Raw genomic sequence first — 25,625 nt, 5'->3', positions numbered from 1 at the left:
TGGCTGACTGAACTACAGGAGGGGAGAGTGCTAAGAGAAGGTTGATTTCAGGTCAGATTGTGAAGCTGTTCTGATGTTGGTAGCGTTTAATTATTTATAAAATAGTTTCACTTACAAAAGGTATGGTGTAGAGTAGTAAAAATGGCCTTGGTCGCGGCTTCTCATTACTATTAAGAGCAGTTAGCTTTGCTCGTGTGCTGTTCACATTCCACATGTTCGTTCCTTCCTGTCTTTCTTTCTTTTTTTTTTTTTTTTAAGATTTTATTTATTTATTTGAGAGGTAGTGTTACAGACAGTGAGAGGGAGAGACAGAGAGAAAGGTTTTCTTTCTGTTGGTTCACTCCCCAGATGGCTGCACCAGCCAAAGCTACGCCGATTCAAAGCCAGGAGCCGGGTGCCTCTTCTCGGTCTCCCATGTCGGTACAGGGGCCTAAGGACTTGCACCATCCTCTACTGCTTTCCCAGGCCATAGCAGACAGCTGGATTGGAAGAGGGGCATCCAGGACTAGAACCGGGACCCATGTTTGTTTGAAAGTCAGTTACAGAGAGAGGAAGAGACAGAGATCTTCCATCCGCTGGTTCACTTCCTAGATGGCCACAACAGTCAGGGTCAGGCTGGGAGGAAGCCAGGAGCCAAGAGCTTCATCTGGGTCTCCCACATGGACAGCACTTGGGGCATCTGCTGCTGCTTTCTCAGGCCATTAGCAGGGAGCTGGATCAGAAGTGGAACGCTAGGACATGAACTGGTGCCTGTATGGTTTGCTGGCATCCCAGGTGGTGGCTTAACTCACTGTGCCACAATGCCAGCTCCCACACGTCCTTTTCTGCTCTAAGTATTGTGCTTGATTTTCTCACTGAAATCCCCTAATGATCCCATGGACTCTCATGGTCCCATTTACAGATAAGACCACTGAGACCCGGGGAGTTTAGGGAGTGGACCCACTGTCACGTGGTGATGTTGGCCTGGCGATCTTCCCAGCCTCAGCTACTCTGACTCTTAAACTGATGCTTAAACATTTTTTTTTCTCTTTTGAACTCAGTGTCTGAACCCTTATGCTGTAGCTTTCCCATCTTAGCTTTTGGTTGTTTGCAATTTGTCTTTGTGCCTGGCATTGGGCCAAGCCCATCATGTATATCCTCTCCCTTGACCATCCCAACAATTTTGTGGCATGACTGTTATCTTCTAAGTTGGGAAACTGAAGCTCCAAGAAGCTGGCCACTTGCCAGGGTCATACAGTCAGGAGAAGGCACACCTGGGATTCCTGGCTGGGCTCGGGAGTTCAAGGCCCTGCTTTCAGCCACTGTGCTGCTGGGCCGGGGCTTTGTCATATTGACAAAGAATCCCAGCACCCAAGTTTAGGCCCTGGGTCCATCGTTTACTGACCGTGAACTTGGACCAGTTGCTTCACCTCTCTGAACCTGTGTCTGCTTTCTTGATAATGGGTGGGCTGGAATGACGAGCCCATTTTACAAAGGAAACCCTCAGGTGGCAGCATAGTTGATCATGTGAGTTCTGAAAACCAGCCTGCTTTTCAAATCTCAGCCTGTGTCCCTACTTTGTGACACTAGGCTGATTGATCTACATACCCCCTGTGGGCCCCAGTTTTCCTACCTGCAAACTGAGACTAATAATACTGGGTACTCTGCAGGGTTGTTGTGAAATTCCAGGGAGATCATCAGCATAAAGTACCTAGGCCGCTGCCTGGCACTAAGTTCACACTGTGTAAATGTTAGATTCTAGTATTATCAGTGGCGTCATTAGCAGTATTAGCATTTGCCCCAGTCCAAGAGCTTTCGTAACTCCTGAATGAGGACTTGGGCCAGGCCAGTCTGCCCACGGCGCCTGCAGGCTCCCCTGCCCGTGTCAGTCACAAGGGCAGCAGAGAGAACAAGCAGGGGAGCTGTCAGAAAGCATTTGTAGGGACGTCTCGCTGTTCCAGAAAAGCAGCTGTGCAAGAATCGTCACCTGCAAAGCACCGCACGTCACTTCTTTAACTAGGACAAAAGCTGACTTTGCTTCACTGATAGTCGCCTCTTTCCAGATAAAACCGACGGCTTCCCTTGAATTCCGAGGATGTGAAAAGCAGATGGTGAGTGCCACAGAGGAGCTGATATCCGGAGGCCTCTTCAAGCACCCGTCTGGCCAGATAGGCCCTTGGAATAGGAGACTCGACATTGTTGTTAATAGTTAAGACCAGCAATGCCGTTATGCTGTAACAAGCACCCATGATCACCCCAGGATGCTGTTTCTTCTGGCACCAGGGCCCAGTCCACCCTGGCACCCAACAGGTGCCGTGTGCTGTGAATCTCTAAGGCAGAGTGGTGTTGCTGGGCAAGAGGACAGATTTGGGTCAGTGGTGGACATCTCGGCCGCCATGCTCCAGCCTCAGTTTCTTCATCTTACACGCTTGGGAAGGCTGCTGCGCAGGTGGAGTGACAGGCTCCTGGGAAACCACAGGACCCGTGAGAAAGGACGTGGCCCTTGCTGGGGACCTCGGAACATTGTCCTTATCACTCCCTGGACCTCAGCTCTCTCAACCCACGGTGTGGTGGGAGTGGGTGATCCTACAGGGTCCTCCAGGTCTAGAGGTCTCTACCTGTAGGAAATTAGGCCAGGACAAAGAGTGGAGTCAGAAGTAAGGTCTGGATAGCCACAGTGCAACATTCCAGCATGCTTGGTAGCAATGAGTAGCAACGTGGGATCCTTCACAAAATTAGGTCACATTTTTCACCTCTACCAAAAGCTGATGAGGGATTGCAAGGAGAACCATGGTGGGAAGTGGTGATATAGTTTAACGTAGAAGTGTGAATGTCGCTAAGCTGAATCACTGCTGTTCAAAAGGCGGCTGTTGGAGGGCTTTGCTTGTTGGAATATTACTGCAACTCTTGGTCTGGAAGAGCCAGGGTCTTCCAGTTTGTGAGGTACCCTGGGGCTCTGAGTGTGATTTTCATGAAGCCACGCAGGCTGTCTGAGGACCGTGAACACCTTCCCGTGCGACCTGGAGGTCGGTGTGGCAGCAGTCCAGTTAGAAGAGCTCATGGACTTCCTTGCCCTTTAGGGGCTGTTGCTCAATCCCCCATCCACTAATGTCTCACTCTGCCGAGTCCTTGGTCTCTAGCACAAAGCTGGGCACAGAGTAGCTATGCTCAGTGAGGCTTGATTGAAAAAAGACCTTGTGATGTGGTTAAACCTGCCAAGGGTAGTCCAGGCAGAACAGGATGAGCAAAAGCATGGTGGCCGCAGTGTCCATCCTGTGTCCTGGGGCTGAAGTACAGGACTTGTGGTCAGTGAAATATTAGAGAGAGAGGCCAGTGTGACTGCTCCTGCCCCTCTCGTGCCCTCTCTCTGGGTCAGCTCACGCAGCATCGAGATCACAGAAGCACAGGCCTATTGCACTTGGGGCCAGGAGTTATTGGTGAGAAGTAAGCCTCATGTTCTCACCTTTCTCTGCAACAGCACATCAAGCCTTTTGGACAGAATACCTAGACTTGACTTTATAACCCAAACAAGGGGGAATGGAGATGACTGAACTTGGTCTTTTAGGAGACAGAAGAAGCGATAAAGATACAGGATCGTATATTAACACCTTTCTTTCCAAGATTGGTTCCTTCATGCTGCTCTGTGGGAACTGCTAATAGCAAGATGGATGGATGGGTGGATGGGTGGATTGATGAATCGATAGATAATAGATAAATAGTCGGTATAACACACCCCAGACTAATATCTTCCACCTCCCCAAAAGGACAACTTCCAGACCAGCATTGCTCTCTGCAGCTGAGTGAAGTGCTGCCTTGGAGAAAGGGTGAAACTTGCTCTAGGGGACTGCAGGGGCCACAGCCAGACCCCAGGGGCAAGAAAAGGCTGAAAATGGCTCCATGAGAGAAGGCTTTTTTTTTTCCCAGCCGGAGCACTCTCCCCCTGTGGAGTCGGCTATCTCTAGGAAGACCGTGTCTGGGAGGAGGGGAGATGTGGCGTCCCCAGACTTGGTCCACCCACGATCTCAAGGGTATCAGCCTTCTGCCAGTACCCACCCTACCACCTGGCCAAGGGCTTTCCCTCTTCTAGCTGTAGCTTCCTCATCAGTAAAACAAGAATAAAAACAAACCAACAAACGGAAGTTATTAAGCCACTCTGCGTGTTTCAACTCAGCATGAGAAAAAGACTTTGCAGTTTGGTAGTAGACTTCCTGACAGTGGAAGTGTTCAGGCAATGGGTTGTTGGGTTTGTTTGCCTACGAAGTCTACTTGTTTTTTGTTTTGTTTTTAATTTGGAGGAGAGTTTAATATAGAGACTAATTATAAAAACAAGGCAGTCTTTCAAGGAGCAGTACTACCCTAGTCTTACCACGCCAGGAGACTCTACTACCTGTAGGCCAGATGGGGCAAGGGAGTGGGTGGTGGTGACCAGAAGCTGCAGAGAGTAGCCACCAGGGAGGGGCTTCTGACAGAGCCCAAGGGAACCCATGGGCCCAGGCTATATGAATGAGCCTCCCCAGCCACAGAGCAGGGCGCAGAAGGCTAGAGAAGGAATCCCGAATCTGATGGGGACACCAGCCTCACCACCTTCCACAGCCCTTTCCTTAGTGCTGTGCTGGGCTCTGCCTCCAGTTCCAGGGGCCTCCTGCTAGGACTGAGCCCCAAACCACTCCTGCGTAAGTCTTCCTTGCTGTCACTAGGCCGGGATGCTGCTATGTTTTTGAAGACGCGGAGACTGAGAGGGAGAGGCAGAGACAGGTCTCCTATCCTCTGGTTCATTCCCCAGTTGCTCAGAACAGCTGAGACTTGACCAGCCCAAAGCCAGGAGCCCAGAACTCAGTCTGGGTCTCCCATGAGGTTGGTAAGGATCCAAGTATTTAAGCCCTTATCTACTGCCTCCCAGGGTGCACATCAGCAGGAAGCTGCAATAGGAAGCAGAATCAGGATTTGAACCCAGGTGCTCTGTTATGGGATGCAGGGTTCCCAAGTGGCATTCTAACTGCTGAGACAGATGTACACCCCCCCAGACATTGCTTTTCTTTTTTAAAAGATTTTATTTATTTATTTGAGAGGTAGAGTTACAGACAGTGAGAGGGAGAGACAGAGAAAAAGGTCTTCCTTCCGTTGGTTCACTCCCCAAATGGCCGCAACAGCCGGAGCTGCGCTGATCCAAAGCCAGGAGCCAGGTGCTTCTTCCTGGTCTCCCATGCAGAGGCAGGGGCCCAAGGACTTGGGCCATCTTCTGCTTTCCCAGGCCATAGCAGAGGGCTGGATTGGAACAGGAGCAGCTGGGACTCGAACCGGCGCCCATATGGGGTGCCAGCACCATAGGCAGAGGATTAACCTACCGCACCATGGTGCCAGCCCCCAGACCTTGCTTTTAAAGTCAGAGTCATTGAGATACAATTTACATACAGAAAATTAGTATATTTTAGGTATACCGTTCTAGAAATTCTGATGTGTAGAATTCTGTGTACCATTTTATGAATTCTGAAGTATAGAATTTTGTGATCACCACCGTAATCCAACACAGAGCACTGGGGCTGCATTATGGTCTAGTGGGTAAGCCACTGCCTGACATGTGGTATCCCCTTTGGGTGCTGGTGTTGTCCTGGCTGTTCTACTTTGGCTACAACACCCTGCTAATGGCCTGGGAAAAGAAGTGAAGGATGACTCAAGTGCTTGGGCCCCTGCCACCGACATGAGAGACCAGGAAGAAGCAGCTCCTGGCTCCTGGCTTCAGCCTGGCCCAGCCCTGACTATTGCAGCCATCTGGGGAGTGAATCAGAGGGCGGAAGATCTCTTTCTCTCCCTCCCTCCCTTCCCCCCTTCCCCCTCACTCTGTAACTCAATCAAATAAACAAGTCTTAAAAAGAAAACATAACATTTCCACTGCCCCTGTAAAGTTCCTTTGTGGTCATTCCCCAACCTAAGCCTCTACATCCACTTATCTATTCTGTCTCTATAGCTCCAAGTACTATTTTTCTTTCTAATAATTATTTATTTGAAAGTCAGAGTTACAGCATGGGAGGGAGAGGGAGAGACAGAGAAAGAGAGAGAGAGAGATCTTCCATCTGCTAGTTCATTCCCCAAATGGCTACAATGACCAGGGCTGGGCCAGGCTGAAGCCAAGAGCCAAGAATCTTATCCAGGTCTCTCATGTAGGCCCTGGGGCCCAAGCACTTGGGCCATCTGCTGCTGCTTTCCCAGGCACATTAGCAGGAAGCTGGATCCGAAGTGGAGCAGCCAGGACTCAAACCAGTGACCACATGGGATGCCAGCACCGCAGATGGCAGCTTAACCTGCTGCGCCACAATGCCAGACCCTTCCCCCCCAATCCTGCCCCAGCACTGTTTTTGAGAAGCATAGTAAAGCAGTGATTTCTCTTCTGGGCTCGGAATCAGGCATTACCTCAGATAACCTCCATACACTAAGATATTTAAGTTTTGAGGAAATTTCAGAATTCAAGATAGCAGGCCAAGCAGTGGAAGCATCCTGGGGTTCTTTGTGTCTTGTGCTTGTCCTTGAAGGACAGCAGCAAAGCCTCGCTGTTGCCGACGTGAGCATACAGGTTTGCGTCTTCTGCCTTTCTCGCGGGTGGTTTACGCACGCGCCGACACAGTCCCCTTCTTGTCAGGTTTGACAGCTCCGTGGTGTTTGTGCCGTTAGCAGGCCCTGCATTCCTGCTGTTTCCGGTGTTTGCTGTTATAAATAGCGACTCCGTGAACATCTTTGTGCCTCTGCTCTGTGTTCCTCCTCTGATTGTAGTGGATGCGGCGTATCCCCCACAGCAGGATTCCTGGATCAAAAGTGGGAACAGTTGAACGTTCTCCTTACTCACTGCTAGGGCCTGTTCTGAAGCCTAAAGCCTCCACCCAGGCTTCCAGTATTCCCACCCTGTGGCCACCACGGGCCCTTGTGTCTGATCTGAGGTCGGCCAATTTAACTGGTGGGAGGTGAGGTGTTCACAGTGGCTGTGAGAGCCTAGAGGGAGCCCCCTGTCACCTCCTGCCCCTTCTACCTGTCAGTCCTTTCTCAACAGCTTCGCTCCAGTGTCAATAGTTCAGAAGCTCCTCTGTCCACCTCTCACTCAGCCAGGAACCCTCACTTGCACGCGGATCACTGTGACCACCTGGATTATAATCACCTGGATTATTTAGTGTCTGTCCCCACAGCGAGAGCACGGACTCCACGAGGGCAGAAGCCACTTCTGTCACACTCAGTGTCGTAGCCACAGCTCCCATGGTCCAGGGTAGCAGGTGTTCAGCAGAAGTCCATTGGAGACAGAAAGGAAGCGGGGATGCCAGCTGCAGGAGCTAACGTGTTGCAAGGCGTGGAGTGGGGCAAAGAGAAAGGAAGAGGAGAGGCTCTGTGCTGGGAGGGGATGAAGGCCCAGGTGCCTCAGTAGCATGGGAGTGAGTCACCCAGATCACCTGCAGGCGTTAAGCCATCCCAGGTCCTCCAGCCAGAGGCTGTCCCAGAGGCCAGAGTTTCAGGTAATCTGGGATTATGTGGGAGGAGCCTCCTCGTGCTCAGGTTTAAAAGGGTGGGGCGCCTTCTCAGAGCCTGTGTGTGGATTGTGTCCTGGACCAAGAGGGACAGGCAGAGCCCGAAAAGCTGGCGCCACTGCCTTGGCATCACCCGGGGTTTCGTGGAGAGCCAGATGCGTCGTAAGGGGTATGTGGCAGTAGCAGACAGATGATAAAGCGTGTCACTGGATTCTGAACCGTATCCCTGTGGATTCTGAAGGAGAGAGCAATTCATTCTAACCAGGAAGATCAGATCAAATTTCCCCAAGGCATGGAGTTTATAAATTGAGTGAGATATTGGAAGAGAAGAAAGCCATGGTTTTTTTGCAGGTTGGAGCAGCCGGGGCGGAGGCAGAGGGTGGTGGATGGAAACGTGGGTGACTTTTGGCACCTGTGTCGGGGGAGGGGGCATCACTGCACCCGTTTGTGTGTCTCCCTGTCCCTGGGCCTCGGCCTCTGTTTCACTGATGGGAGAAGGGGAGGGGGAGGGGGAGCGGGAGGGAGAGGGAGAGGGATCCCAGTGACTGCAGGCGGACAATGGCTACTTCCTCCAAGAAGAGGAGCCCCACCAGGCGGCACAGCAGCGCCCAGCCTCTGGTCCTCTCCAGCAGTCTAGGTGCTGCGTAGAATTACAGCCACCTGTCTGTCGTGCAAGTCCTCACATAGAAACCGAGACCCACTGCTGTTACCTCACTTGTTTGCTGCAATGTGTGCCGGAGAATAGAGCTGGGCCTAAACACCCAGTTTTCCGACTCTGAATTGTGTATAGACGCGGCCATCTCGAAGAGCCTTCTGTCATGTCACAGTGCCCCATGCCTGGGCTTTGAGCGCACGGCGGGGGCTTTGCCATGCTGGCTGATGCTTTCTGCTGCCCCTGCTCCCAGCCCCACCCAGCAAGGCCTCCCCTGCTGTCACAGCAATAGCAGCTCACAGAAATCGGGAGCCACCCAGGCACTGTGGCGGGCGTTAGGTTTAATCGTCCCAGTGGCCTTACTCTCCAGTAAACGCTCATCAAGCACTGAGCAAGTTACAAGGCCCCAGGTCCGTCTGAATAGTTGAGAACCTGAGGCTCTGTCCAGAGCCGCGTCACGAGTGAGGGACAGAGCCTGGGTTTTTCCCACCCCGAGCCTGTCCTCTTCCCAGAGCTGAGGCAGGAAGGGCCCGAGGCAGCTCTCCGGAACTGGTCTGCTGGGATGACGCAGGAGCGCCATGCTAAAGAGAGAAACTAATGCACAACCGACATCTGCTGCCTCGTGCCTTGCACTGCGCCAGCTTGGCCATGGCCCTGTGCCTCCAGTGGGGCTGTGGATGGCACCAGGCACACTCCCGGATTACAGCCCTGATGGCGTTGGCTAGCAGGGCCCCAGCACCTCCTGGCAGCTGCTCTTGCAGTTCTCCTGGCTTTGTCCAGCACGAGATTGTCACCCACGTGACAATTCACTTTGGAGAGAGCCCTTTCTGCTGGTGTGTGGCAGGCAGCGAGATCTAGCGTGCCCTTGAGCCTACACTTAGATTTTGCTCACAGCCTCCAGCCGGGAAAGAGAAAAGATGCCTGTGCCTTCACCGTGCCGTGGCCACCCCTTCGTCACCGTGTTCCAGGTCTTGCCTCTTGTGCGTCTGTCGAGTTCTGCAGCAGAATAAGAGCCTGGGGTGTCTCAGTCCGTGTGTGATACTGTCCGTGTGTGACTCTGTGTAAGGACCCCACCCCCCAACCGGTGTGCAAAAGGGTCTTGGAGGGGAGATGGAGTATGAAGAGAGTAGTAGAGCTTTAGAGAAAAATTTAGAATAAGTAGCATCTTTCCTTTCTTGAAAACTAGAAACTCTTCCAACGTGCTGCTTCTGTCTCCTGTCTGTAAGACACTGAGTCAGTTAAATAGTACGGAGCATATACCTACCTGTGAAGCTCTGACACGGGGAAGCTTCACCTGTAAGTCTTTGCATCTGTCCATGTGCAAAAACCAGACTGTATTAAACTAGAACATTTGGCTGCTCTTTCACTCACGAATTATGAAGCAATATAATAATAAGAATGTCTTCCATTTTCAATACACTGTATGTTAGAACCTTAGTGAAACTTCATCCTTATAAGAACCTGGGAGATTGTTTTCTTTGTTTAAAATTTATTTATTTGAAAGAGTTATACAGAGTGTGTGTGTGTGTGTGTGTGTGTGTGTGTGTGAGAGAGAGAGAGAGAGAGAGAGAGAATGCAAAAAAGAAAGCAAAAGAGAGAGAGAGAGCTCTTCCATCCACTGGTTCACTGGGAGAAGGTTCTCTGTTATTTCCACTCCCGTAAGTGACAACACTGAGGGTCAGAGTGGTTGAAGGGCTGAGCCGCTGAGGCACAGCTGCTAAGGGCCAGAGCAGGAGCCTGGTACTCTTTGTACACACCTACTGCGCCAGGTACTGTGTCTGCTGGAGAATTCAGCAAGGGACAAGAAGCACGGGTGCACACACCATCAGGGCAGCAGGTGCAGAAATAATGATGAGAGCCTAGGGCTGAGAGCAGAGGTCACGTAGGCTGAGAGTGATGTGGAAATCTTCACAGAAGAGGCAGTGTTTGAAGTAGGCCTTGAAGGATAAAGGGATTTTTTTTTTTTTTAAGTAGAGAAGGAGGGTGTGGCCATTCTGAGCAGAGGGTTTTCTGTGAGCAGAAGCATGGAGGCTGGACAGGCAGGTGTGTTCCAGGGACAGAGAAATCCACACCAAGCATCAGAGAGAAGTAACGTGGACCACCAAATATTATGTTCAGCAAGCGCTTAAATGTTCTTGTTAAATCGTTTCTCTGCTGAAGACATATCACCTGAAGTTCCTGTTGTCAGTAAAGTATGGCCACCAGAATTTGACCAGTAAGACAGAGCCACTCTGTCAGTGAGATGGAGCATTCCTCCACTGTCCCCATTTCTGTCATTCTCATTGTTTTACAGCTGATCAGAAAATCAGTGTGGGAGAGTGGTTAGGGGCAGATTCAGGTCCATGTGACTTTGACTCAGATCTGACTTTGGACTTGACCTCTAAGGGAGTGGTGACCTTGAGCAAGTTATTGAACTCCTTTGAGCCTCACTTCCCCCATCCTGGAAGTGAGGGTAAATAAAGTAACAGTAATAACAAAGGGGCTTGGTGATGACCGGAGCACTCGGCACGGTACCTGGCACTGTATCACTTCCGGTAATGGGTAACGACTGTGGCTGCTGTTCACATCATCACCTTCATTATCATGGTCATTATCGTCCTCAGGGTGCCTGGAACTGCATAGTTTGAACTTCCTAATGCAAGGACTGGACCAAACCAGAGCTCAAGGAGGAACAAAAGGGGAGATCCTCTGTGCAGACCAAGGTGGGGAGCAGAGAAACATGCTGTCCCAAAGAGCTGCCGTATGCCCAAGGGGAAGGAGCCTGGGAAGCCGTAGGGAGTAGCCGAGGGACGTCAGACACTCTGTACTGGGAGACGTTACAGTGCTCTTTCCAAACACTTCTCATTATAAAGAAATATTATCCCAAGTCCCAAATCCAGGTGGCAGGCTGCACGTTACGCTGTCTGCCCTGGTTCCTCTTGCTGAAACGAACGCTCCAGAGGGAGAGGCCGGTCCTAATAATATATACACAAATTAAACCTCCATTTGAGATTCAGTGGGGACCACCTCCTAACTGGCTTTGATCTTGGGGAAAAAGAAAAAACAGTTACATGGATGACGTGGCAAAAGCAATCAGGAAGTTGGGGGGGGGGGGGAGTTGCTCCATGAAGCCGAGGTTTTTCTAACAGCTGTGGAAAGGGAGCAGCATCAAGGCACATTCTCCTTGTGGGAGCTCCCAGGGCCAGCCAAAGCCACGCGTTTCTTCTGGCTCCTCGGGGGCCCAGCACAGGTCGGGGAGGGGGTGGTGTGGCCCAGGTGAGAGGCTGGTTCAGTGCAAGAAGCTGACTGTGGCAGCGCTCCATACCAGCATGCCCACCCCCACCCCCACCCCATCAGGAAAAGACAGAACCGACAGGGCCGTCCCAGACCTGGCCTTGCTGCAGGGCAGTCAGGCTGCTCACCCCTGCAGAGCAGTTTGAACACACAGGCGATCCCTGGGGTTTCCTGGCCCCTTGGAGCGTTCGCGAGGCCTTGAACATGAAGGGCGGTCCATGGGCCCCGGCTAGGTTTCAGCTCTTGGTCTATGTGCAGTCACTGCCTTGGAGGTGGTTCTGCTGGCACAAACCGGTCTTCTAGTCGGGGCTAAAGGGAAGCCCATCCTGAGCTTCCTTGAGGACAGTGTGAAAAGAGCTTGGGATCCGGAGTCCCAAGAACTGATTTGGCTCTTCTTGCTGCTACAAGGAATGATGCAATTATAGGTGATCAGCATGCAAACTTAGGTTTATAATAAAAATAGATGAACAGTATCTACTTTGTAGCTCCGTTTTGAGATGCCTAATATATAAAAGTGGGGTTAGTGACAGGACCTGCCTTAAAGAGTTGTGAGATGTAATGACCTGGTGCCTGTGGCCCCTCCAGCACTCTGTGATTCACGGGATAAAATTTTAACAAGTGAGAGCCGTCATTGCTTTAATCATCACCCTCATTACCTCTGGCTCCCTCCTTCCCTCCCTTTCTCTTCACTCCTCCCAATCAGGTGGCAGGGGAAGGCAATGGGGGAGTAATTCCTGCCCTGGAGGCAGGGCCTCATGGTGAGCTGTGGCCTCCTTCCCTCACTTTAGGCCCAAGGAGACAGCTCCCTTCATCTAGGAAGGACAGGCGATGAGGACGGCCGTCTTGCTCTTAGGAGACTTTTCTACCTTTCACCCCCACAGCCGCTCTGAGCTAAGAGTTATCCCCACCATTTTACAGGTGAGGAAACCGAGGCCCACAGAGTGACAAAGTCGTAGAACTAGAAACATCAGAGCAGTGACGGAGCCCAGGTCTGGCTGGCTGTGGAGGCTTCACTGCCATTCTCTGGACTCCAGACCCAGCCCAGGATTGGGAGTGCAGCAGAGAGAGGCCAGGTAGCTGAGCTGAGGTCAGTCTTCAGATCAGCGGGAGGTGGCCACCCCTCCACATTAGTGAAGTACGAAAGAGGTCTCGCAGAGGCTTTGGGGGAAAGGTCCCAGGGAAAGCAGCTTTCTTACTGTGTTACTGCAGGAATGGTAGCTGGGTGCAAATCAGATTCTGGCCCCAGGTCTCTGACGATTTGCCTTGTCACCAGTTTTCGGTGCCCTCCAGTTAAATCGACATTTCTGTTCTGTATGGATGGTGGGTACGCCTGGTTCTCTATTCTGTGGTGCAGGGTGCTCCATCTTCTGGCTTGGGAGGGCCTGCAGCTCCATTTACAGAAACACCAAGCGGCTGCTCACGAATCCTTCCTGAACAGCCTCCTTCCCCCAGCCCTGCATGGTGCAGAAGCACGATTAACTGAGCCCAGGTCCACTCTCCAGGAATCGCTTCATTTGAGAGTGAGAGAGATAGTAGCCTTGACCAAGGTAGCAGTCAAGTTTATCCAGGAGTAGGAAGAAAAGTAATATGTCTTCTTGATTTAAAATTAGCCCCACGTCCTCAGACAGTGGGATCCTGCCAGGCTGCCTTCTAGTGATTCTGCTGCTATCCATTGGCCAAACAGCTCTAGTTCCTGTGCTCAGAGTCTGCCAGGTAATGGGGGTAGGAGAGGGCCCTCGGCTTAACTGAGCTTGTAGGTGTATGCAAGGGGAATTTTGGGAAACATATAGAGAAGAACAGGGTGGTGCGAGAAGCAGGCTGAAATGAAGTGTTCAGTGGATGTAGGTAGTAGGGAAACCAAAGCAAAATGACGGTGAGGGCACCTGCTGTCCTCCTAGTACGTGCTAACGTAGTTCTCAGCAGATTACATGCATCATCTCACTGTATTCTTAGAGGCAAGTATTCCTGTCCTCATTTTAAATATGAGGAAATAGATTCAGAGAGGCTAAGTTTTTTGCCCAAAGTCACAGAAACCAGTAAAGGACCAACTTCTGAATGTTCTGGGTAGATCTGAACTTGCAGACTTCCTCTGCCTGTAGGCAGCTTGCTAACTTGAGTGTACTTGATTTTGTTTTGCTTTTAAGATTTACTTTATTTATTTAAAAGACAGAATGACAGAGAAAGTGAGATCTTCCATTACCGCATCACTACCCAAATGGCACTGACACCTGGGGTTGAGCCAGGCTGAAGCCAAGAGCCGGGAACTCCATCCAGGTCTCCCACATGAGAGGCAAGGGCTCAAGCACTTAGGACATATTCCCCTGCTTTCCCAGGCGCACTGGCAGGAAGCTGGATCAGAAGTGGAGCAGCCAGGACTCAAACTGCTACTCCAGTGTGGGATCTGGTGACCCAAATAGTGGCTCAGTTAGCCGTACCACAGCGCCAGCCCATGTCCATGGTTTTGAATGTGGGTACTGGTCCTACCTAAGGCAGTCAGGACTTGAAGGAATGGTGGCCCCATGCTTTATCCCTGAGAAGAAAGTCCGTTAACAAACTGTCTCAAAGAAGCAAATCAGGCTATGCCATCGGCAAAAGCTTTGCCTTAATTTTTGGTTTCAGGTATTGTGATTCATCAGTGTAGCAAGGTGCCAGGAGCCTGTATTTTGGAAGCAGTCAAATCTAGGTTCAGACCTGGCTTTATCATTTCCTATGTGTGTGTCTCTGAGAGAATAAGAAGCCTCTGTGAGCGTCCCGTTTGCAAAATGAGTTTCTCAGGGCCGAGACAGGGACTGTGTCACTCCCTTGTCTAGTGCCTGACACGGGGCACATGCTCAAGGAGGATGTTGTTCCATCCTCCTCTTCCTCCTCTTGTTGCTGAGACTTGGCCGTAGAATTTCCTCTTTCATATAAAACAACGTGAAAGGCATTTGGAAACCAGAGAAGACCATGCATCCATTATCCTGCCACTGTAATTCAAAGCCTGATGTCATTTTGAAGTATATTTTTTTTAGGACTTATTTATTTATTTGAACAGCAGAGTTACAGAGAGGCAGACACTGATTCCATCCACTTGTTCACTCCCCAAATGGCTACAATGGCCAGAGCTTGGCCAATCCGAAGCCAGGAGCTTCTTCTGGGTCTCCCACGTGGGTGCAGGGGTCCAAGCACTTGGGCATCTTCCACTGCTTTCCCAGGCCATAGCAGAGAGCTGGATTGGAAGTGGAGCAGCCAGGTCTTAGACAGCACCGGTATGGGATGCCAGCACCACAGACGACGGGTGGCTTTACCTGCTATGCCACAACGCCAGCCTTTTAAATATTTCTTTACAGACATTTTTTCACCTGCATGCTGACATTACAGAGATGCAGTGGAGCAAAACATGCAATTTTGTGTCCTGCCTTTTTTTTTGTTCCCATACCATCATATGTTAAGCATTTTCCCTCATTGCTCCTTGTCGTAGTTATTTTTTATAATGATTGCCTTGTATTCCATCCAGCACCTGCACCGTAATCTAGCTAAGTCAGTCTCCTATTTTTAGACATCTTGGTTGCTTCCAGTTTTTTCCTATTGCACTTCTGTGTACTCTTCTGTGTCTGTGGCTTCTTGGTTTGGAGCTCTGAAATGCTATGACTTTGTATCAAAAGCAGGAATGAGAGTCTGTAACTGTTGCTGTTGTGTTCTCTCTTTGTAGTTTCCACCCTAAGACCATAAGTCACAGAATTCTGGTGACTTCATTTTTATAGAAATGACCTTATGGAGAAACAAAAGCAACAACCCCCAAAACTGAGCACTGACATAAAACTGAAAAATGGGTGCCTGGGTTAGTCGCCACTGATATGAGCCCAAACTCGTCCCTTGCATCCACCATTCCTGTGCAGAGCCTCCCTGGAGGTGCTGCATTGTGCGGGTGGAGACTCTCCTGTCCTCACGCTGGCCACCCCTGGGTGATGGTTTTGTTCCTTGCCTCCTGCTGGCTGAGAGCTGGGAAGAGGCTTCATGTCTGAGGATGTATGCAGCGTTGCTTACAAATGTCAAGATGGGACTTGCGATTGCCGAGCCGTCTCTCGCGCCTTGCTGTGCTGAAGAAAGGGGATGGGGAAATGTCAGCCCTGGAATCAGACTGACCGGAGCCCGGGGAATCAGAATCTCTCTGAGCCTGGCTCTTGGCTTTCAGAAATCATTAACATTTCCGTGTGGGTGACCCTATGAACCTGCTACCTTTCCACAGCCTTTTTCTGAACTCTTAGCATCTTTGTAGCTTTTCACTGAATTGCAAACTAGTCTCTTTTTTTATCTAGGCCACATTCAGTGTGCTTGAGAGTTTTTGCACGATAAATCCACCCCAGAGGGTGTCATTTAGATAATCCTGGGATATGCATGGGTGGAGGGTGGTCACAGTTAATTTCTTAGGAAATGGTAAATAGAGTAAATATAAATTAAATAATTGGTTCAGTGGCCTGGTCCATCCTTTGCAAGCTTTTAAAAATATTTACTACCTTTTTTTTTCTTTTGATTCATCACTGATACTTCCAGGTTATTTAATTCAAAAGATTTTTTTTTTTTTATTTGACAGGTAGAGGTTTGTTTGTTTGTTTGTTTTACAGATAGAGTTAGAGAGACAGAGAGAAAGATCTTTCTTCCGTTGGTTCACCCCCCCAAATGGCCGCTACGGCCGCAGCTACGCCAATCCAAACCCAGGAGCCAGGTGTTTCTTCCTGGTCTCCCACACTGGCACCCAAGCACTTGGGCCATCCTCCACTGCTTTCCTGGGCCACAGCAGAGAGCTGGACTGGAAGAGGAGCAGCCGGGACTAGAACCTGGCACCCATATGGGATGCTGGCGCCGCAGGCGGAGGATTAGCCAAGTGAGCCATGGCACCGACCCCAAGATTTATTTTAGTTATTTGAAAGGCAGAGTTACTTAGAAAAGAAATCTTCCACCCACTGGTTCACTCCCTGATGGCCACAATAGCCAGGGCTGGGCCAGGCCAAAGCCAGGAGAAACCTGGAACTCTATCTAGATTTCCCACATGGGTGGCAGGGAAAAAATATTTGGATCATCTTCCTCTGCTTTAGCAGGGAAACTGTATCAGAAGTAGAGTAGCCAGGAATTAAATCAGCACTCAAGTGGGATGCTAGCATTGCAGGCAGTGACAACCTGCTGAGTGCACTATACCACCCTCATATACAGTTGGTTATCACTGGGCACCCCCAGACACTTATTTCAGCTTTCATTTGCTGGTGGTTTTATATTACACAGACTTAATTTTTTTTTCTCTCATTTATTTTTTATTTTTTTCCCAAAGAAACCCTTTATTTAAGGAATACAGTCTTCATGCATTTCATAAGTACAACTTTAGGAATATAGTGATTCTTCCCACCCTACCTGTCCTCCTCCTCCCCCCTCTCCTATTCCCAGTCCCATTCTCTACTAAGATCCATTTTTTATTAACGTTATACACAGAAGATCAATTCTACACTAAGTAAAGAGTTCAACAATTTGCACACACACACACACACAAAACAACTGTTTCTCAACAGTCAAGACAAGGGCTGTTTAGTCATTGCATCTTGAAGTTAATTTCACTTCTTTTTTTTTTTTTAGGAAATTAACTTTAAAAAAGCATAAAAGAATGATACATCTTTTGTGAGTGCTTAGACATTATAATACAACTCTTCAAGGACAGAGGTCCTACATGGAAGTTAGTGCACAGTGACTCCTATTGTTAATTTAACAATTAACACTCTTATGTATGACGTCAGTGATCACCAGAGGCTCTTGACATGAGCTGCCTAGACTGTGGAAGCCTTTCGAATCCACAGACTCCATCAATATTTAAATGAGGCCACAAGCAAAATGGAAGTTCTCTCCTCCCTTTAGAGAAAAGTATCTCTTTTATGACCACTTCTTTCCACTGGGGACTCACCCACCAAGGTCCTTCATGTAGGACATTTTTTACCACAGTGTCTTGGCTTTCTATGCCTGAAATGCTCTCATGGACTTTTCAGCCAGACCAGAATGCCTTAAGGGCTGATTCTGAGGTCAGAGTGCTACTTAAAGCAGTTGTCATTCTATGAATCTGCTGTATGGACTGCATCCCATGTTGAAGCATTCACTCCTTTTAATTCTATTATTATTACCAGATGCCTAATCCTATCCATATGATCACTTTAATACTTAAGATGGTCTTTTTACCACCCAGCTTAAGGGGACTTGGGGTCCCATGGCTAGTTAGTTTTTAAACTGTACCCTTAGAAGTAAGTCTGTAGGAATGTATGCAGAACTATACAGCTTTACAGTTACAAACTTCATACACTTCCTAATTACAACTTTAGGAACATGGTGATTCATCACACCATGCCCCCCTCCCACCCATACTCCCACCTTTCTTCCTCCTCTCTTATTCCCACTTTTATTTTTTACTAAGATCTATTTTCAATTGACTTTATACACATATGTTTAAGTCTATGTTAAGTAAAGAGTTCAACTTGGAAAAGAGGAAGCTTGGTTTGGGAGCACAGGCTTCCAAGTTTGAGACTCGCCTCAAACATACAGCAGCTCCGTGGACAAGGGAACTCACTTCCCTGGATAGCAACCACCATGGCTCCGATTCTGCTCCAGTTCCATTGTAACTCTTCTCCAGTCCTATCTTCTGAATCTCCCTTTGTATGGGGATGAAGTTGAACAACATAAGTAAAGCATTTGGCAGGCAGTATGTGTTCAAATGTTACCAATTTTGTGTGTCACCACTATTATTTTGATTACTGTAGTGTAAAGAAGAGTGTTCTGTGGAGTTTCTGTTTTCTCTGGCTAGTCTCTGGCCAAGCAGGTGCTGTGTCCTTTGGAAAGAGGAGAACTGAGCCAACTGTTCCTTCTCCCTTCCCCATCCCCCCTCCCAGCACTGTAAAATCAACAAGGGCAAACAATACACTGAAAGAACTGAAGGCTCACTGGTGGGACTTGTATTGCAAGGTCCTGGATCACGGAGTAGAGCTCTCTGTTCTCTTGGCTTTAAGATAATGTTGCTGGTTGCACTTAAGATCTCTGAAGCTTTTCTACCTCCTACTGCCCGGAAGTCTCACCGTCCAGCTAGCCAGAGCTCATCCCAGTCTTGGTGAGCTTGGGTTCACGTCCTAAATTCTCTGCCTGGCTGAGTCTCCTGAGAGCATCCCTGTAAGTTGGAGGTGGATACAGAGCCTTGTTTCCCAGGTGGTTTTCAGGTGCACTTCATCCCCAGGTCACATGGGCCCCTATGATTGCAAGTGGACAAAGCAGAGATGAAGGGACACCAACATCCACATCTCCACCTCCCCCACCCAGCTGTGGGCTGTCCTGCCCCCACACACTTCCCCCGGAATCCCGCCCAGACCTGGGGTTCACCTGCAATGCTTTCATTCTTGGCCTCCTCTCTCCCCACCCCAGTGTATCTTTTTTAAAGCAAGAACTGACTTTTACATCTTGTTAAAAATAAGAGGAAGCTTTGACAATAAAAATTTCTCTCTGCAGAAAGTGGTGAGAGTTCTATTCATTCTGGAATTCGTTAATTCTCATGACCTTTTAACAAGACAGTGCTTTTGCACACTTAGATGAGATAATTGATTCTAATGGGGAAAGAGGCTCATTTAACTGCCTGTGCCTGAGTTGTCTGTAGTTCAAACCATTTCTCTATTACCTTTGCAGATGCCAATACATACATTAAAACAATGAGAAGGTAAAAGAAAATATGAGCTAATTCAGCCTTGGAAATTGCAGAATAGTCACTTCTTCCACATACGCAAGCTATTTTTTTTTTTATGATTGGCAGCTCCATGGAGGCCATGGGGAGCAAAGTAAAACACCTCCCCTAGTACCTAGTGCCTAAAAAGGTGCTCAGTGAATGTCACCTCCCACTGTCACCATTGCTATCAATGGCTTAAATACAGATGTAGTTGTTTAAAAATACCGAAGGCACATGTGAGTACGTACAACTCGCCCTGTGTTATCCCACTTAATGCAACCATCTGGACATCTTTGCATTCCCATTCCTCAGATGTGAATCCTGCAGGCAGGAAGGGGCAGTTCAGATCCCAGGCCACTCTTCTTGCCTGTGGCCGAGCACAGCTCCCCTAGTGTGACTGTAACCACAGAGAGAGCAGAAGGTCAAGTCCGATGGCCGTTACCTGGGGCACCCTCCTGGATAAATCCAGCCTGCATGTGTCCCCTGCACCACCTGTGTCCGGGGTTGAAGCCAGAGGACGTGCTCCACAGGGCAGCCTCCTCGACAGAATTTTTTGTTTCCTGATGGTCGTCACGTGGCCCCTGCAAACCAGCAGCAGTGACACCTTCCATAGACTGGGGTGGGAAACATGATGTCCTCTCCCACAGGAGCCTGTGTTGCTGCCTCCAAGAGTCTTAAGGGCCTTGGAGGCCATTTGATGAGCAGGAGGAACATCTCCCTGGGGCCCACCTGGGGAGGTACAGCTGGAGGGAGGCCGCATGGCCAGGAAGGGGGTGCTGGACCCCCCGGGCACAGAGGCTGTTGATGTGTGTTTTCAGGACTTGAAAAGTGTAGGATTCTAGTCTGGACTCTGCCACTCATAAGCCACCTAGCCTTGCCTATGTTAATTATTCCTGTGGTGCCTTAGTTTCTTGATGTGTAAAATGGGGTTATTTCTGCTCACTGTTAGGATTGTCTGTGAGACTTTAAGGGAATTTTCACTTTTGATACTTTTGGCACAGTGGGCACTCAGCCACTGAGAGTTTATAATGGTCATCATTTAACCAATTCTCTGTGGGAGTCCAGGGCCTCAAGTGCCTAATTCCCCCGTATGTGGGCATTCGGAGTCAGCATCCCAGAGAGGGTGAGTGTGCACTGTTGACAGTCCCCAAGGTGGAATCCCGAGGTGGGATTTAGACAAACGTTTCATCCAACATCACAAACCTTTTTGGAAACGGGTTTCTAAGCTTTCTCAAGCATTATGCTTCTCCAAGGACAGAAGGTCTGTTTGGTGTCTCCTAGATTGTTGTACAAGACTACTTAGCAGTGGCTTCCTTAGAGAAATGTTTGTAAAACAAATGCACGCATGTGGTACAAAGTGAAAACATACAAGAGATACCAAGATGAGTAAATTCACTCCTACCGCTGACCCATAGCGTCTCTTTCATAGGACACAGCTGCTGGGAGGGGTGCCTTGCACACCTTCTGGGACCCCGGATACACACATAGGGATGTTTCTAACCAAAGAGAGTGTGTCAGATACTCGCTTCTGCATAGTCTAGTTTTCCTGCCTGAAAAATCCATCAGGAGCCCCTCTCTGTGGTTCTCTGTAATCCTGTTTTGCGGCTGTAACTTATTTACCATCTAGCTTCTCTTTAATGGACTGAAGTCTAATGTTTGGCCATTGCAAGCTGTGCTGCAGTAAGTAACCTTGTACATACATCATTTAGTACATGTGTGAGTATATCTGAAGGAGAAATTTCTAGAATTGGGAACTTACAGTCCCAGGGTATATTCTAAATTGCTGTTCATCAAATGCCAGCTTGTGCTGGCACCATCAAAGCAGGGGAGCACTTGCTGCCTGTCTCTGCCAATATAGCATATTTTCACCCCTTTATATCTTTGCCAAATTGTATGAGACGAGTAGTACCTCCGCGTTTGCAATTCTTTCCCTACACATGATGTCAAGAGTCTTTTCATGTGGTTAAGAGCTGTTGGTATTTCTTACTCTGCACACTGTTCAGGTCCTTGCCTATTTTCCTCCCAAGTTACTGGACTTTGCTTATTATTTCTAGAAGTTATTTTTGCATTAAGGACATTAACTTTGTGAGACAAATTGCCATTTCTCCCTTCTCAACTGCCATTTGTCTTTGAAACAGCCACGGCCTCCTCAGGCTCCCCGGTCCCTGCCCTCTCCCAGCTCCACCAGACTGTGAGCCCCTCGAGGGCAGGGTCCAAGGTTCAGTCGTGTCTCTGCACCCCCAGCCCCACCCCCCTGGCCTCCCGTGCAGGGCCTGGCACAGCAGGAGCTCTCATTTGGGGATGGGACGGTTTGTTGAACTGAACAGAATGTCTGTGTTCCCCCACCCCACCTACTCTTCCCCTGTGGCTTGGGAGTTCCATTTCCCCCTCCAGCAGAAAAAGATGACTTTTCTCATTGCTCACCACAGCCATGCACCTGTTTGGCCTAAACTGGCACCTGCAGCCGATGGAGGGGCAGATGTATGAGATCACGGAGGATACAGCCAGCAGTTGGCCTGTGCCAACGGACGTCTCCCTATATCCCTCAGGGGGAACTGGCTTAGAGACCCCTGACAGGAAAGGCAAAGGAGCCACAGAAGGTAGGGTTGCTGCGTTGTGCGTGTCGTGAGTCCTCTGTGTCTGCCTTTGAACCAAGGAGACCTCCATCATGGGCGTCCTGTGCCTGGCTCACAGCTCCATGCTCTGGCGCTTCCTCCATCCCGCCACACTCCTCGCTGGCTGCCAGTCCACCTGTGTCCTCATCACAGATCCGTGTCACTGGGAGCTCCTGGCGGGGCTCGGGCAGGGCTCATGGTGCTCAGCAGTGTTCCATCCCATGCCTCAGGGGAAGCACGTGGGCTTTCATGCTGCCGGGGTGGCCATCTTTGGGTACGGTCAAGAGAAGCGCTTTTGGGGAAACCTTTTAAGGGAATGGACAAATGGGCATGGGAGTGGGGTGTGGTACAGGGGTGGGTGGTGTGTTCTGATGGAAATATCCAGGGACCCCTGTGGTCTAAGGGGGACGCCAGGTCTAGCATCTACCAATCGTGTGACCTTGAGCAAGTCACTTGGTTTCCCAGAGCTCCCTCCTCATCTGCAATGATAATGGTAATTATTAGCATTTGTGCATGTTCATTCCAGGGCTTCTTGTCAAGAGGATTGCATTTCACATTTAATCCTCATAGAGATCTTGCGAGCTCAGTGTTAATTGTTTCTGCCCATTGTAAATGCAAAAACAAAGGATCACATTAAATAAGTGACTTGGCCAAAACCACCCAGCCAGTCAGTGGTGGAATCTGGGGTATGAGCCCACGTCTGAGTCCAGGGCTCTTGCTGTCTCCATAAGCTACACCACCAGACCTACACTAGACGTGGATGTGACATCCCACAGTATTGTGATACTCAGATGTTTCTCTATCAGTGATAGAACTGGCGGGGGCTGCATTTGGAGTTTACTACTCTGGGGTGGGACATCCAGAGACCCTTATTATGAATTTCCTAGGAGGTTTTCTAACAGTCCATAAACATGTATTCCTTTACTATCCACCTAAAGTAGCATAACTCATAAAAACTGGCATTAGGAGAGATGTCTGTGCTAACAGGCCAGTCTGGTTGTCATTCGAGGCAGTATGGCAGCCATCCTTTCTGTCTCCACTGTGACCTGCTTTATCTATCTGTTGCTGCAGTCTGCCTCCAACCTTCACTGCTTCCGTATGCTCTCTCATCTCTTTGGAGTCATGGCTCCTGAACCTGTCTGTCCTCTCAAAGATTTGCCTTCCAGCCGTCAGTTTGGTTAATAGGGTGGCCTATACCTGGCTGGAGTTTCTACTTATGACCTCTGAAACTCTCAACTAACTTTAAGGGATTTGAGAACTGGGGGCACTTCCACAGAACCAAACCTGAACCCCTACCCACTATTTTGAGGGGCAAAGCTAGTTCTCTCCTTTGCAAAGGTCTTAAGAGTTAAACTATTGAAAAATGTATACTTTGCTTTCCCATAATAGGATAAGGAGGGAAGTAGCATGAACAGGTCCAAGGAAAAGCTCAGGTTAGGAGTCAGGAGCTCTGAGTTCAAGTTCAGCTATTGCCCCTGAGCTATGCTGTGACCTTAAGCAAATCCTTTGAACAGACATTCAGGGTTTCATTCTCTCCTCTATAAAGGGAGGATGCTGAGCTGGCTTCTCTCTGAAGTGCATTCTAATTAGCAAGTTCTTCATGTGAAGTCAGCAACAGAATCATCATATGACTAACCCATGACTACAAAGTTTTTTTAATGTTGGCCCTGTCCATGGTCCTGCTTATGGCCTTGTGATGCCCACGTAAGATTATAGTGCCAGATGCCAGATGCTGTGGCTGAGTACCATAAAGTGAAGAGTGCCTTCAGACCAGCCTGTCCAAATGCAGATCAAAATATGGTTAACCCTCAAGAAATTGGTAATGGGTCTCATTTAGTTAAAATGTCTTTTCTTCCTTCCATGATCTTTATCAGACATTCTTTCAACAGGAGTTGTATCTCTCTGAAATCTCCCACTCTAATGAAATTAGTTTGTGGGTTGCTTAGGTTTTGTTTAGTTTTTCCCAAGGAGTAGGAGGTACAGATAAGAGACAAAATAAAATTGCACTAGCTGATTGGTTTATTTTAATTGGAGTATTTTTGCTTAAAGGGATTATCTGTCATTACTGATGCAAATGGAAATCCTGTTTATAAACCCCTTAAATGCAATGCAGTGCAGGAAAGTGGTCAGCATCAAAAGCAATTACTGTGACGAAAAATGCCTCAGTCTGGAAAAATGGGACAAAGCTTCCTATAGTTTATGTGAGACTGCATCATTCTTCATTTTTTCTTTTTCTGCCCCCAGCCCTGGTCAAACCAGGGTCTTCTAAGTTTATGTTTTAAATTGCAATGCTAAAAATCCAGTTCCTTAGACATTCCTTGAGGGGAAAAGTCTTTCACCCTGATGTGAGCGCCTATTTTTTGGCCCTTCTGATCCCAGAATTCAAAGCCCCTGCTCCACAATGGCATTGTGGTATAGAAAGAGGCACAGTGTGCCTGTGGCAGACAGCTCAGGATTTAGCTCCTGACCTTTGCTTTTATTGGCCTCTGTTCATTCCTATCAGTCATTCCCTCTCCTTTGGCCTTAATTTGCCCCTCAGTAGAACAAAAATGAGAACACCTATCCTATTAAAGCTCAGTGATGAAGAGGCACTCAGTCAGCGTTAGCTCTCTTCTCAGCCACTCAAATCCCAAACCTTTTCATATCAGTTATTAAAATCCCAGAAATCCAGGCTAATTAACATAGACCCTCCCAGATCTTGGAATATTTTTGAAGGATCTATGTTTTTTTTAATTCCACAAATTAAATGTATGATAATCCCCACATTGTAAATATCCACCCTACTTTGAGAAGATCATTCAGCTGCAGTTCATGCCATGTTTTTTAAGTGGCTGTAACCATTTCAGGATTGTTACAGGGCAGAAACCAAACACGGCAGCTTCTCAGAATAAAGCCACAAGAACTTGTGTTATGCATTAATGGCGAAGGGGAAAGAAGCATTGAATAAACAATCATTTCTGATGGTTGGATTGGTGGGCTAGGAAGAGCATTTTCATCTTTCTGCAGTGAAATCAAAATTGCCCATCAGTTTGAACCATGCAAATCACTGCACGCAGGCTCAGCTGGGCTCTCCAAAATGGAACAGCTTATTTTGATAACCAAATAAATTTCAAACAGTTGCTAAGGAAACTAAAGGATTCTTTGTGCAAGTTATTGCATTGAAGAGAACCAAAAAAGTGGAGGGAGGGGGAGAGTGTTAGTTGATGAGGAATTTAGAACCTATATAGACAGGTGTCGGTTCAGCCAAGTAACGGCTGTGATTGGGAAGCGCGTGGAATTTCAGTTCTTCCAAATCTTCCTTGTTTGACTGAGCCATCAAATCATTTCAGCAATTTGCTGAGAGATTTTTTTTTATAGACATGATTGCATATTTTCACAGCATTGCTCTAGGGAGCTTAAATCTGTCTAGCTGTACAAAGAAGAGGACTGTTACCAGTGGAACCTTCCCTCTGAGATCTCATCATGCTGGCGGGGCCCCTGATTCTGAGCTAAGCTCTTTGTACTGCTTGGGAAGCCTCCGCGGACACCCATGGTGGTAATAGTGTTCTCCTCGTGATTGTCTCAAGACCCTGGCTGTTGCCTTTAACTCTGGGAGAGCTCTTGGCAGGTTTCTAATTCATAAAAATGACCAACTTCATGCACCCTGGGATGCCAGGAAGTTCTTACATGGGCCTCATATATACTTGAATCGAGCCTTGATTTTTTTTTTTTTTCCCCTGCTGAGGCTATGAATTCAACTGGGCTCTTGCTTTCTAAGAGGGTCAGTGTGCCCTGCCACCAGCGAGAGTGTCTTTGTAGAGTTTTAATGAGTCATTCATCAGTTTAATCCTCTGAGAAGCCAAAGTCTAATAAATAAAGAAGGACCCCCAATGACTTCCTCCCAA

General features: G+C 48.6%; 1 protein-coding gene across 4 annotated transcripts in view; it reads left to right on the top strand.

Moving 5' to 3' along the window:
• The window catches only part of TENM4 (teneurin transmembrane protein 4), a 390,997-nt gene that overhangs the window by 175,889 nt on the left and 189,483 nt on the right, over positions 1 to 25,625 (top strand). For all 4 annotated transcript variants that reach the window (XM_062198278.1, XM_062198277.1, XM_062198276.1 and 1 more), the window contains one exon: positions 21,556 to 21,726. In XM_062198278.1, the coding sequence (XP_062054262.1) occupies positions 21,556 to 21,726 (171 nt within the window). The remainder of the gene's footprint in view (positions 1 to 21,555; positions 21,727 to 25,625) is intronic.

The sequence above is a fragment of the Lepus europaeus genome, chromosome 7 (genome assembly GCF_033115175.1).
Source record: "Lepus europaeus isolate LE1 chromosome 7, mLepTim1.pri, whole genome shotgun sequence".
Classification (NCBI taxonomy): Eukaryota; Metazoa; Chordata; class Mammalia; order Lagomorpha; family Leporidae; genus Lepus; species Lepus europaeus.
Note: the sequence above shows the minus strand (reverse complement) of the source record. Positions and strands in the feature narration are given on the sequence as shown.